This window comes from Protopterus annectens, chromosome 7.part0, assembly GCF_019279795.1.
Source record: "Protopterus annectens isolate FY-2018-M chromosome 7.part0, PAN1.0, whole genome shotgun sequence".
NCBI classification, from domain to species: Eukaryota; Metazoa; Chordata; order Ceratodontiformes; family Protopteridae; genus Protopterus; species Protopterus annectens.
The window spans coordinates 254532874-254546933 of NC_056739.1; the positions used below are offsets into that span (position 1 = coordinate 254532874).

A 14060-nucleotide genomic window follows, 5' to 3' on the forward strand; every position below is an offset into this window, starting at 1 on the left:
TTCCCGTTCAGTAAAAGGGAGTACATGTTCTTCCCTTTTGATCTAGATTTATATTTTTGCTAGTGAGACCAACATGTTTGGCTCCCTTCTGCTGCTGCCTTCTTTTAACAAGAAAATTAACCTTCAAGCACTGAGTGCTTCTCCATATGTCTGCTTGGCAATGCAACCATTATGCTGACCAGAACTAAATACTTGACAAAAGCTAATAAAATCACCTTTTCAAAAATTGGTTCTACCTTTTGTAATTCACTTTGTGTATTTAAAACTTGAAAGACGTCTCCTCCTTTAAAGAGAAACTCTTTCCTATCAGAAATCTCATGCTGTCTGCACTTGATCCAGGGCAAAGGTTATGATTTTTCCTTCTGAGTTCACTTTCAGATCAATTAACATCTTACTGATGTCATTGAAGAATGAATAACTGTCTCTTTCTGTGTTGTTAAAAAAAGTTAAAGAAGGTAATTAGGAAGATTCTATTTCTAGCATAAACTCTAAATGTTCCAATCAGCTAGATAACAAAGAAAAAAAGCATCACATGACTTGAACCATCATCTTTAGTTACTCTGAGTTCTAGGATTCACTCTGTCTTAATGAGTATGCATTCATAATTACACAGACAAGACATTATTGTCTTAAAATGCAATAATGAGTTATATAGTTACAGGCATCCTGTACTTAATCCCAACTATTTTTGATTATCCTATAGTTTTACTGCATTGCTTAGGAACTGGCCTACCACATACTGCATTGGTCCTTAGAAAAGTGAGAATACAGGTGCAAAGAATTAAAAAATGAGTTCTATTATATGTAATTAAGAGGAAATTGGCTATAACTTCATCTAGATGAAATAACCACTGAAAACTTCAATTGAGCAATATAAAAGAAACAATGTATTTTTTCAGGTGGGGCAAGCAATACTGTACCCTCACCCCCACACACAGTCTTGCTTACATATCCACAAATACACAAATGGGAAGAAAATCTTTAGTGATTTCCATTGAAAACAGCAACGAAGTTTCAGATCAGATTAAATCAGGGAAGTGAGCTTGATGATGTTAAACCTCATCTAGCTTACACCTTACTAACTTTATTGTTATTTGTGTCAAAAAGTAATTACTAGAAAATGGAATTCAAAATATATTACCAATGTAAAGGATGTTCTGGATATGTTCTGGATATTGTAAAGGAGATAAAAGAATTGCAGTTTGGATTTTAAAAAAAAAAAGGAAGATGCAAATGTCAGAAATAAATGCAATCTGTGGGAACAATAAAAACAGAGTAATATAGAGGAGTAAGAATGATGTTTACGTCAAGGGAGGATTTGAGCAATTTATGTGAAGAAAAAGTGAATTAAAATTGTTAAAAAGAAAATGTATTCTATATAACATTTACAATAGAATATGATATTATGATTAGTTTTCATTTTGATTAATATATGCACACCCATATTGCATTTTAAAAATAATTTTAAGTACTGGCTTTTCTAAGACATGCAGCCCTCTCTAACATAATATATGCAAGTATCTGCAATGCACGGGCAGGTATAGCAGCTCTTTGCGAAAAGTTGTAACACCGAGCTTCAGAATTTGCTGTCATTTTATATGGTTTGTGGTTTAGTTTTTGAAATGTGAGAATTGTACTTTTATGTCTCATGCTATTGATAGAGAGCTCACATAAAGATATGATATCAAAAATCCAAAATATCTGTGGACACTGATGTTGGAGTAATGGAGGAGTGGATCTAACTATTTTGATCCAGCAGTTGATTAACAGGATGGATCGACTAGAGCAGTCAACAAGGTCACAATTTACTATTTATTCTACGCCAGGTGTGTCTACTGATGTCAACATGATTCTGGATGGTTCTTCTGACGGTAATGTTGTACCAAGCACTTTGCAGCAGTTTAATGGAGCAACGATATCTACCACTGGCAATAGTAACATGGGAGGACAACCATTTTTGCCAGGTGTAACTACACCATCTCTTTGTCCTGATCAAGTACAATATGAGGTAAACAATACAAATAGAGCTACACTTTTAACTAATAGCACTGGTTCTAATGTGCCTTTGTTAGTAGACTGGTTGAAAAATGATGACTCATTATTCAACAGGGGAAGAAATGTCAATATGTGTCTTCAAGACAAGTTGAATGAATTAGATTGTAACTTACTAAAAATTAAGAAACTGCAAATGGATAATATGTTTTTCAACGAATGTCTGAAACAAAGAACCATGCCAAAAGGGCTTTGTTTGTGGTGCTACACTACTGGGTTGGTTGCAGGGTCGGATTTTCATTTGGAATTAATTGAACTGTTCGATAAATTTGGTTTCAAATATATGCAAAAGGTTATCATCAACAATAACAAAATAATTGAAAGTTTGAACAAAGAAGTGACAGTACTGGATAGAGCAATTATACAAAACCCAGCATTTTCCAGTAATAGGTTTGAATAGTGTAGGATTTTTCGTACAATAGACAAACAAATGTCACTAATAAAAGCAAAAAAATTGAAGAAATTGGTTAGGGACGAGAAAGACTACACTAGTCAAATTGCATACCCTCGTCCCCCTCCATCGCAGGAGTGGCAGTTTAATTGAGATAGGTATGTTCAGAGTAATGGTAACAACAATAATGATGAAACCAATAATTCGGGCTTGTCCAAGGAGGATTTTTAGATGAGGAAGAACATCCAGCTCTGAGACGCTCGGAGCGGATTATGAATCAACAGCGGAACCAACATTACCAGAACAGGGGTCAGCCACAGGATTACCAAACAGGGAGAGGAAGAGGTTAGAACCGAGGGATGAACAAGAATTGATGGAGGGGGAAAAAGAGATACCGATAGGTGATACAAATTGTTAGATATTATGAATATAAGGCTGAAATTAATTCTGCTGTAAATATGCTGAAATAAAAAGCTTGCTTAAATGCAGAAACAGTGTTTAGTAATATGTGATCAGCAACCATACTAAATGACTGTGGCTTAAAAAAATAAGGAACTTGCTTATGAGTGTATTACACACACATCAAGAAAACTGACTTCTTACAGACATGACAAGAATGTAATCTGCTTTCACTGGACAACAGGACATGTTTTTCTAATCCACAAGGCGTTTCCTTGAAGACAGTTTACTTATCAGCATTTGCACAAGAACAGATGTGTCAGCATTTGCGTCATCAAGGCAGTATCTTTCCAAAACCAAGAGGGTGTGTGTTTAACTAAAAAATATATAAAGTCTGTATTAAATCTAGTTATGTTAGGGGTATGGTAGGGACACATTTTGTCCTGAGGTAAATGTTATATCTCTCACATCATCTGTACTATATGAGAAGTAAAGTGGAACATTTTCTGAAGCTGTAACAGAAGTACATGTGGTTTATTATAAAAGTTATTGGTTACTGCTCTTAAAGTTGATGCTGCAAAGTATATTCTCTCATCAGTGTATATTCTGCAAGTTTCTGTATGCAACAGACTGTGAATGCAACTATAACCAGACTTTGATTCCAGCCAGCAAGACTGAGTGTCTTAAGAACACTTCAAATCCCACAGCAAGCAAGCAGTAAGAAGCACCATGTAATTTTTCACAAATCATGGCGGTAGATACCTCCTCCCACCTCTAAAACTATGCTACAATTCCGAGAATGACTTTAAGGTGTATCATTTCTCAGAAATAAAATTAAATGAGACAATGTGTGACATTTTTGCAAAAGGCTTTACTTTTGTTCCTCGTCATTCACTTAACTTGGTTCACACATTAATGGACTTAAAACAGTATACTAGGAAACTTAATTTAAATGTTATGTTCAACAAAGATGAATCAGTCAAAGATCCTTTTAAGATCTCGAGTACGTATAATCCACCACTGCACCCCACCCTAATTGTTTATGAGAGAATTTGTGAACTTGACTTGCGTGATCTATATAAAAATACCAATAGGGATGTTAGAAATTTTAACGCATATGCTAATTTAAATTTGAATGAAAACTTTGAACTCAAGTTTCTTCTCCATAACAAAGGTATAAGAATTATGAAACCAGATAAGGGTGGGGGAACAGTCATCATGAATGTAGTAGATCATAACAACAAAATGTTTGAAATTTTGAATTCAGAAACATACACTATGAGTTCCCTGAATGAAATGAATGGGACCTATAACAGAATCAAAGGCTTCATTCAGGATATGTTTATTGATGGTTTAATATCTATCATAGAGCTGCATTATCTCTCAATGGAATATCCTGTTACTCCTAGTATTTTTGGAGTTCCAAAAATACATAAGGACATGCATCAACCACCAATGAGACCAATTGTTGATGCAAGGGGCTCTATTACATATCCTTTAGCGAAATATTTAGATAAGGAGTTAAGTAAATATGTATGGGAGGAAACTAGTGTTTGTATAGACTCTTGGGATATTTTAAGAAAAATCAATGGTATCAGATATAAGAAAGATTATTTGTTAGTCACTATAGATGTAGTCAATTTTTAGAGCATTATACCACATGATATAGGATTACAGTGGTTTTGTGAATATTTACATTCAAAAGGTACAGGACAGAACAGAATCAATTTATTTGAGCAGATGTTAGATACAATTTTAAGAAACAATTTTATTTTTTGCAAAGGAGAGTATTTTCTTCAAAAGGAAGGTGTAGCAATGGGCTCCACATGTGGGGGCCTACATGCTAATATTGTTATGTTGGTGTGGGAGAAGCAATATCTTAAATCCTCTATTTCGAATATTGTAAGACATATATGCGTTATTTGGATGACATGTTTATACTGTGGGAAGGGCCGAGAGACATTTTGGATAACTTTCTTGCATTTATAAATCAAACTACCAGTTTCCTGAGATTCATGTACACAGTCAATAACACTAGTATAGCATACTTGGATGTCCATTTAGTAAAAGATGAAGCTGAGAGTAGATTTCTTGCAAGAATATTTCGAAAAGAAACTTATTCAAATAGTTTTTTACATTTCAGCAGTTGTCATCCCTTTAAACAAAAACAGGCGGTATTGAAAGGGCAATTTGTCCCCGCCACCCAGATGACGACACTTTGGGACAACTATGTTGAGAAATGCAACTTACTGAAATGTATGTTTCTCAAAAGGGGTTATCCTAGCAGTTTAATTGACCAGATTATGCAGGAAGTTAATAATAAAAGAAAATCTGGGCACGTTACCCCTATTTTAAATGATAGAAGTCAGAATGTTGAACATCAGATAAATAACATACACCAAGCAATGCTTGGTGGGGATAGAAACATGACTGAAACCCACATGAACACAATCACAGTTACATCATCAGTGAATGGGAAGAGCTATGAAAATAGTTTCCTGACCACTTATAATAATGACGTACAGAATATTAAAAATATTCTAACAAAAAATTGGGAAATTATTAGGAGTGATAAAGAGACGGGAGACATTCTAGGTGAAGCCCCTATCTGTGTGTATAAGAAAGGTCAGTGTCTCAAAAATTTGCTTGAAAGAGGACAGGGTGAGTATTCTCAAGGATATATGCATAAATGTGGAAGATGTAAATTCTGTCCGAACATCATGGAAACTAATAATTGCGTGGCAATTAATGAAATTAAAATCTGGTTAAGAGGTAGGTTTTCATAGTCAACCGAGAGGGTTGCTTATTGCGCTATTAGTAATTTTTGCCTGTGTTTTTACATGGGCAAAACTGAGCGCAAATTTAAAAATAGAATAGGTGAAATATACATGACTCATGGGAAGGGAATGTCTTAGCAAAACATGTTATGGCTTGCCCAGACCATGTTTTTAAATTTATTATACTGGATGCTGTTACACTAAGTGCAAGAGGTGGAGCATGGTCTTACCAGCTTGACAAAATGGAATTAGATGGCAGCTTAGATTGAATGCCATGTATTGGCCAGGGCTGAATGACAATTTGTCTGTTAGTAGTCTTTTAAAAATCAAAGCCCTGAATAGACATTAAAGCACATCCTTACAGCCATTTAAGTACAACATTATCTATCTATTTATTTATTTATTTATTTATTGTGTGAATGGCTATTTAGTAACACACATATACATTCATACATTTTAGCTATTTTTATATTTATCTGAATATGTTGAGCCTTCCTTGTGATATTATACTCTGACATATAGGTCATTTCTCCTGTTGAATTGTGTCTTTACTATAATTATACTTTTTCTTTTCTCATCTGATATGCTAGATTGTACTCTTATATAAATCACATATGTCTGTATATATGGAGCTTTTCTCCCCGGGCCTCCGCTGAAAATGGGCATATACCCAGTTGAACTTTCCCGGTCAACAAATGTAAAATAAATAAATAAAATAAATAAATAAATATATACATCTATTTACTTATATTTCATTGCTATGGTATTATAAATTTATATTATATTGATATTTTATGACCATAAATTTATGAAGTATTTCAAAAGGTTTCAACATGTCCATAATGTTGTTGAAATAATAGTCTTTTAGTGTATTATGGCTTTAAATGTGTGTGCCTCGATTGCTCTAGGATATGATGTCACTCCAACTTCCTTTTCCTTTCCTTTTCTTTTAAATTTGGTTACTTAGGGTGACCATAATAGTAGATGCTTGAATAAATCACTGTTCCAGCCTAAGCTGTATAGGATACAACCTGTCACATGATTTAAAATTCATGTTTGACATAAACTTATAAAAGACTAATAATTCAAACATAGCAAATTACATATATATATATATATATATATATATATATATATATAGAGAGAGAGAGAGAGAGAGAGAGATTTATTCCATATTAAAACTGCACCTCCCTTATCTGCATTTTTATTGCAATATCTTGATTCTCACTTAAATTTCATAATGCTTCCTGTTCAATATCAGTAACATTTTTAAATTTTTAAAATAGGATGGCATCATATAAAGCACTGATTTCCTCCTCCCATGCTTTCTCAAAGGCTATAATAACAGGATGACCAACAGATGTAAAAACTTCTAGGCTTCTTCAAAGTATTCATACTGTCCTTATCAGAAATAATAAATGCAGCTTTAAATTCCTTATGAGTATCCACAAATCTGTTAAACTATCAGTTAATTTGCCATATTTAGCAGTTATATGTCATACCCTTGATAAGATTATCATTTTCTGCAGAACATTAAAGAGTTTAAGATACTGTGCACCACAGTCAAGTTAATAGAGACCTGCTGTTGTGTGCCATGGTCAGGTTAACGGTTAACTGTTCTTGATGTAACAATAACTGCAGGTTGTGAGTCCTGATAGATTCCTTTTCTGTACCTTTCATTTGAGTTTTGTCTGTCTTTTCTCCCACACTGTAGTTTTGATTGAAATGGTTGTGGGAACTGCAAAGCACTTTATTGCACTGGAAAATCCTCCTGATTTTAGAAATTAACTTCACAGTCAGAAGGCTTCTGTTTAGGAACAGAAGATTTCAAAGTGAACTGTTATGGTGAAGCAGTAGATGTGGAAAGTTTTGCTAAATCATGTTGCTTATCTGCCTTCTATTTGCCTTGTACAGAGCCCACAATAAATTCAAGTGTGGTACAGGAATCTTACAATACATCATTATTTGACTTCTCATTTACTATCAGTGTAACACTAACATGTTTCTGGGATCTAAACTGAGTTGCATTTATATTATTTTGATATTGAAAAATATGACCATTATAAAAATCAGTAATGCCGTGTTGTAATTTGTGTTTCATGGTAGCTATAAGATGTGATTCAAAGCTTTTCATTTATTCTAAAGTGGTATCAAACACACATTTAATTCTCATATAATGGAGATATGGGAATTTCCATAGTCAAAGTATTTGCTTCCATAATTAGTACACTTTAGCTTGGCTCAAAGTAAGCGTTCATCAATTTGATATTGTTAATACTTAGTTTCAAATTAAATTTTTGCCATTGTTGTAGAATGTTAGGGTCCTTGTTACAATCTAGACATTTTAAGATATGCTTGCCTCTTGGTACTACCCCCATTTTAATATAGGCATCGAAAATGAGTAGCTGACACAAAAGGTTTTAATACTTATATAGTTTACTTTCCAATATACAAAGAGATCAAATCAATCCATCATTCTGCTACATCTGGTCTGAGGCCTTTTTCTTCATTATACAATGGATTATTTTGAACTTCTAGTATATTATTTAGCTGGTGCTGAGTATTAGAATTTTGAAATATCATCTCATATGATTTTAAAGAGGCACCACTCACTCCTTCATATTCTCCATCCATATCTGTGTTACTTGATCCCAAAAAACAAAAGCAGAAGGTACCTCAAACATGGTAAATTCTGGCCCAGAGTTGAAAATAAGATGTGAAGGAAACAAACAAACAAAAAACAAAAATGTGCATGTCAATGGTACTGTTTGAAAATGTGAGGACAGACTGCATGACAATTCATTAAGACAACAAACACTGGTAAACCTTAACACAATCAGCTTGGGTCACCTAGATGACTTGTCCAAAAACTATAGGTTTCCAGGCACTGCCACGCCACATGACAATGCCCTAATTCATAGGAGACTTCACTGTGAGGCATACTGTCGTACAAGAATGAGCAAGGATAGAGTGTAACTTAGCTAAGAGACAGAATTTGTTATGTCACTAAGGCACTCAAGTCCTTTTAAACAAGTATCCTGAAGACCTGCATCATACCTCAATACAACATGTTAAGAAGAAAAATACATTTAAATGACTGAAGTACTGAAAGACTGATCTGCAATACACTGAGCAGAGCACATTTAAAACACAGATTTTATTAGAGTGAATAAGGCACAGACTGTCATCATCTGTTCCAGTAACCCTACCATTCCAGCCATACTTAACTGGAGTACTGGGCGTGATACAGTTAGGGTTGTTCTAAGGATGGGTATAGGGTTGGGGTTACAGTAGGGGCAAGGTGATACCTGCTAACTTTAACCCTGCAGTGAATATGTTCTTTATTTTATTTGCAATCAACTGCCTTGTTAATGAACCTATAAGACATTTTATATATATAGATGGGCAAGTTTTTTCCCCTTACATGGGGCTTGGTGATCAATTTCATGTCCTGATACATCAACCAATAAAAAGCAGGAGAATGGGAGTTGCCACCCTGCAGGACCCATAGTAACACTCTTTCCAGTGATTAGAAGGATTGTGATTCACTGCAACTGGATTGCTATTAAGTGAGTTGACTACATGCATGTCAATGTCTTAGAATAGTTAATATATACTGAAACACAACATAGTGGTTCTTAGTAAGCAGAAAAGTACAGGTTACTCAAATATTATGTCTGTATATATATATATATATATATTGGTATAAACCAAGTCTACAGCTGAATCTATACGTGTAAGTGATGGCATATATAGTGGGGTTAACAGTGACATAAAAATCAAATATAAATGTAGGGATATTTCTTGCAATACAATAAGTTACAGGACAATGCCCCTCAGTTCTGCACTAGATTCACTTGTTACAAACTACTAGTAAACCTTAAGGAAAACCAATGCCATGCTTTTTGCCTCAGCCAGGAAATTACCCTCTCTCTTCTCCATCCTATTCTCTTAACAGATCATAATGGGAATACGTAATGTCACTGAACAGTAGTACTAGGCCTAACACTTGACCTTACCCTATCCATTTCCACACATACAGATTTTGTAACTAATGTAGTCCTTGTTCAGTTAAACCTATGTTACAAGAGCACTCACATCCTTTTACCTACTGCTTGCAGGTCAAATTGCTAAATATATTTTAATAACTAGAATACAGCCTTTTTCTTTTTTCTCATTATTCACTCAGTCCACAATACTCATAGAATGCAGACCGCTATGAACAAAACCTGCAGGTTCACTCTATTAGTGAATAGGTTTGGCTTGTAGGTTGTTACATGCATTTCATTGCATCAGCCTGTCCGGCTATATTACATCTGCTTATCATTGTACATGTAAATTTCATTAAGGGCATGAGGTGTAATGAATGTCCAGAATATATAAGGAATGTACAAGAATTACATAAGACACAAAAAAGAACAAAAAACACATTTCTCCATAATATGTTTGCATTGTTAATTTATCTTTTTCAGGCTTTTAAGGAGAATATCTGCTACCATGAAATCCAGTGTCATCTTGTTTGCTTTACTTCTTATCGTCTGTGTTTGTGATGTTATGGCGAAGAATTCTGACCAACCTAGCAAATATGGAGTTGCTGGTGATGCCTTAGGTATGTAAGACTTTTGTACACTACCTTTGAGCTGTCTATATATGCACAAAACTAGGAAATATCTGCTTCCCTTCACTTTTGCAAATTCATCTTTTAATGTCATTTCTTTTAAAAAGTATACTTTTAAAGTTTCCTTACTCTTCTGGTTATGTGCTTACATTTTGCCCCTGCTTTCCATAAACAGTGCACCAAGGTACGTGCTAAGAGGCTGACTCACTTTTGTCAGATCGCTCAATCTGTCTTGATCAAAACTGTGCACATACTAACCAGTACCGTTTCCTCCTTATTTGCTGACATCACCTCCCTCACCACTTTCTTGGCAGTTCTTAGATACACTGGATTCTTAGAGTAGATACCTAGTCCACTGTCTGGCTGCTGTTTGATTGCGCTCATGGTATCAGTGAGTTTTCTAAGCATATACAGCTCATTGGTGACGTATTAATACAGAATGGATAATGTACAATGCTCCATGCATACTGCACCAAGTATGAACACTGAAACTAGGCTGCACTACTGACTGGCTAGTTTTCAAATCACCAGATCTGCAAAGTTTAGAGAAACATACACAAATCCCAGGATGAGTTGCAGAGTAATTTCTCCTGCCAAATGAATACCATGGGAGTGAAAGAATGATATAAGTTTATGCACATAGAAATGCTGTCTTCTTTTTTCAAATACTGTACAACTCAAAGATAAATGCTACTCCCAGATTATTATCTTTTTATAAACCTTATCCGAGCTTCAGAGCTACTTCTTTGTATTCCTAGCCTTCCACAACTGAGTCTTACTAGACAGTTGTCATTACCTCCAAATCTGACTAGAAAACGTACCCAGCATTCATCTTGCTATATCCTATGTAAGCCAGACATTTAACCCAGTCTTTATAATCAGCCATATCTAGAACCACTTATAATATTGACACAATTTAAAATAAAAAGCAAACATAGCCTTGCGAGCAGCACATTTCTATACTCATCGCCCTGTAATTCTTTCAAAATATATTATTTTACATCTCTGTAATGGGATTTATCTCCACTTATACTGTCTAAAGTGATGTATAACCAGTTAATACTATATTAATCAACATAGTTATAAAACCTATCTGAAGCATATGTTTATTTGTCTTTTGGCTTTTTCCCGGTAAGAGGTCGCCACAGCAGAACTCCGGTCCGCTAATGATTGGCAATAGATTTTTTTACAAAACGCCGAGGTGCCAACTCGATGCCCAACCTTCAACAAAGGCACGCCCATTTATGCATGCATGTCTTTTGAATGCTACCCAACTGTAGGGCGGACATGCAGACTCCACACAGAAGGCACTCCCAAGCCAAGCCGAGAATCGAACGGGAGAACCTCTTGCTGTGAAGTAACAATGCTACCGCTGTACCACCATGGAATACCCAAAACCTATCTGAAGCATATAAACTTCCATAAAAGACACACACACACACACACACACACACACACACACACACACACACACACACACACACACACACACACACACACATACACATACAAAAATGATTTGCAATCAGCCCAAAATTAGAAGGTATCAGTTATTATTTTTATTTATCCTTTTGTTGATCAGGCTAGACCCAACTGGCTAGTAGCCTCTTTCAGGGAGTAGACCCAAGATGGTATTTATACTATTAGGGCAAATTTGGCCAAGGCATCAGGGAACTTCCCCTACTCATCACTGTTGCCATCATGACCCATTTTGCAGGAGAATTTCCTGTTTCCATTCCAGGCATAGAGGGGTCATGGAGAAAAAGGGAGGCTGATGGAGAGAGAAAGAGATGATGGACAGGTGAGAGAAGGGGGGATAAAGCAAATTTTGAGACTAGAGAATGTGTGCAGAGATTCTAAACAGAGGTTTCAAATAAATCTGTTTGATGGAGATGAGTCAGCAAATGATGGATGTATATAATTACAGCCCTCCAGTCAGGCATAGTGAAGCAGAATGAGCCAGGAAATGTTTCCTGGGGAGACATTATGGAAAACATACAAAAGGATGATACAGAGACAATCCTGAAGAATAGTGCTGAGATGGAAAAGAAAACATATGCAGAGGAAGTAAAAGAAGGCAGTAGGGGAGTAGCAGAAAAAAGGCAGAAGAAAATGGAAACAGATGTATGTGGTTAGGATTCAAAGTAAAGAAGAGAATGAAATGGACAGATATAAAATGACAGACAATAATAATAGCGCCTTTGGGTGTAAAAACACATGAGATAAGAGCATTTATTCTTATTAAGAAAGAGACATTTTCCAACATTATATTTCAGACTTTTTCATTGGAACATTTTTTGGAGAATATGAAAAAAGAAAGATTGTACTGCATGGACTGTTTATGTGATAAAACGCATTTAACAGGGAAACATGAAAGAAAATGTGTGTATAATTTAGAACATAGGTATAAAAAGAGACTTTGAAGGACATTTGAAAATGTCACGTAAAGAAGTACTGTACAGTGCAAATGTTTATGACAAAAGGGGTTCATTGCCTGGTGGCTGGGATTGCAATATTGTGTTAAAAATAGAAAGAGAAAGTGTTATACATATACCAAGCATGATAAATGCAGAAGGGAAGAGAGGTATAAAATACAGGGGACAACCCATAACAATTTTTTGTGGAAAAGGACATTTGATAAACAACTTTGACAAAAGAAAATGCTATATTTGTGGGGAAATGGAACATGATGCAAAAATGCAAACTTAAATGTTATAAATGTAACTAAAATGGACATTTACGTATGGATTGCAAAAATGAAAATAAGTGGAAGGAAAAGGAAAAAGAGAGAAGAAAATAAACACAGGAAAAAATTTGAAGTATTAGAAGAAAAATTAAATGAGAAAAATAATAAAGAGGACATAGAAAAAGGTTCTAAAATAAGCAATGAAGAAGATGGTGGGAGGTTGGTATAATGAGGTGCAGGGTTTGATTCTCACATGGAGTAATTAGCTACACATAAAATAGCTCACAAGGTCAGTTAGACTAGTACTAATCTAGGAACCTATGAACAAACTGGGAAGTAGTAAAAAAATAATTGTTAAAAGGTAAAAAAAAAACAGAAAAACAAAATTTAAATGAATGAGCACAATAGAAACAAAGAAAGGAAATGGTTGAAAAAGAATATACACATCTAATGACTGGTTGGTACAAGGGTTATGGTATCTGACTCAGATACAAGACACAGTGTTTGATTCTCGCCTTTGGGAAGGAAATTAGCTAGGCTGAGAATGGCCTATTAAGAAAGCTAGCCTAGTAATTAGCTATGAACTTATGAAACCATGAATATAAGGAAAAGGGAAAAATTAAAAAAAAATAGTGTTTCCTGCAAATGGAAATACTATTAAGCATACAGTAAAAAGAATAAGGATTTTGAAATTGTGTAATAAATGTGATGTAGATGTAATTATATTAGAATATACAATATTTTTAACAAATGAACAAAAATAACCAACAGAAATACAATGGGAAGGAAAGAATCTAGAATTTGAGAAATGAAAGATGTTCTGAAATAGCCATATTCTGTAGAAATATGGTAAACAAATATAACTTTATTAAAAATTGGAAAATTAACCATTGTAGATTTAAAATGTAAAGAACATGTTTATAGAATCATAACAGTATATGCTTATACTAATTGTAAAAAGGGAAAGCTTATTTCATCAGATTTTGGACTATGAAGTGATAACTACAAATATTATAATAACAGGAAACTTTAACTGTGATTTAAAAGGCAAGCATAAAAATAAAGGAATGATGTGAGGAAAAATGGTAGAAGTTATAAAATGTGGCAAGTTAAAACTTTGGGATAAAAGTTCATGGA

General features: G+C 34.6%; 1 protein-coding gene across 1 annotated transcript in view; it reads left to right on the top strand.

Moving 5' to 3' along the window:
- Positions 1 to 14060, top strand: part of LOC122805806 (resistin-like beta) — a 100656-nt gene that overhangs the window by 13936 nt on the left and 72660 nt on the right. The window contains exon 2 of the mRNA XM_044076070.1: positions 10092 to 10228. Coding sequence (XP_043932005.1) covers positions 10117 to 10228 — 112 coding nt within the window. The 5' untranslated portion in view covers positions 10092 to 10116. The remainder of the gene's footprint in view (positions 1 to 10091; positions 10229 to 14060) is intronic.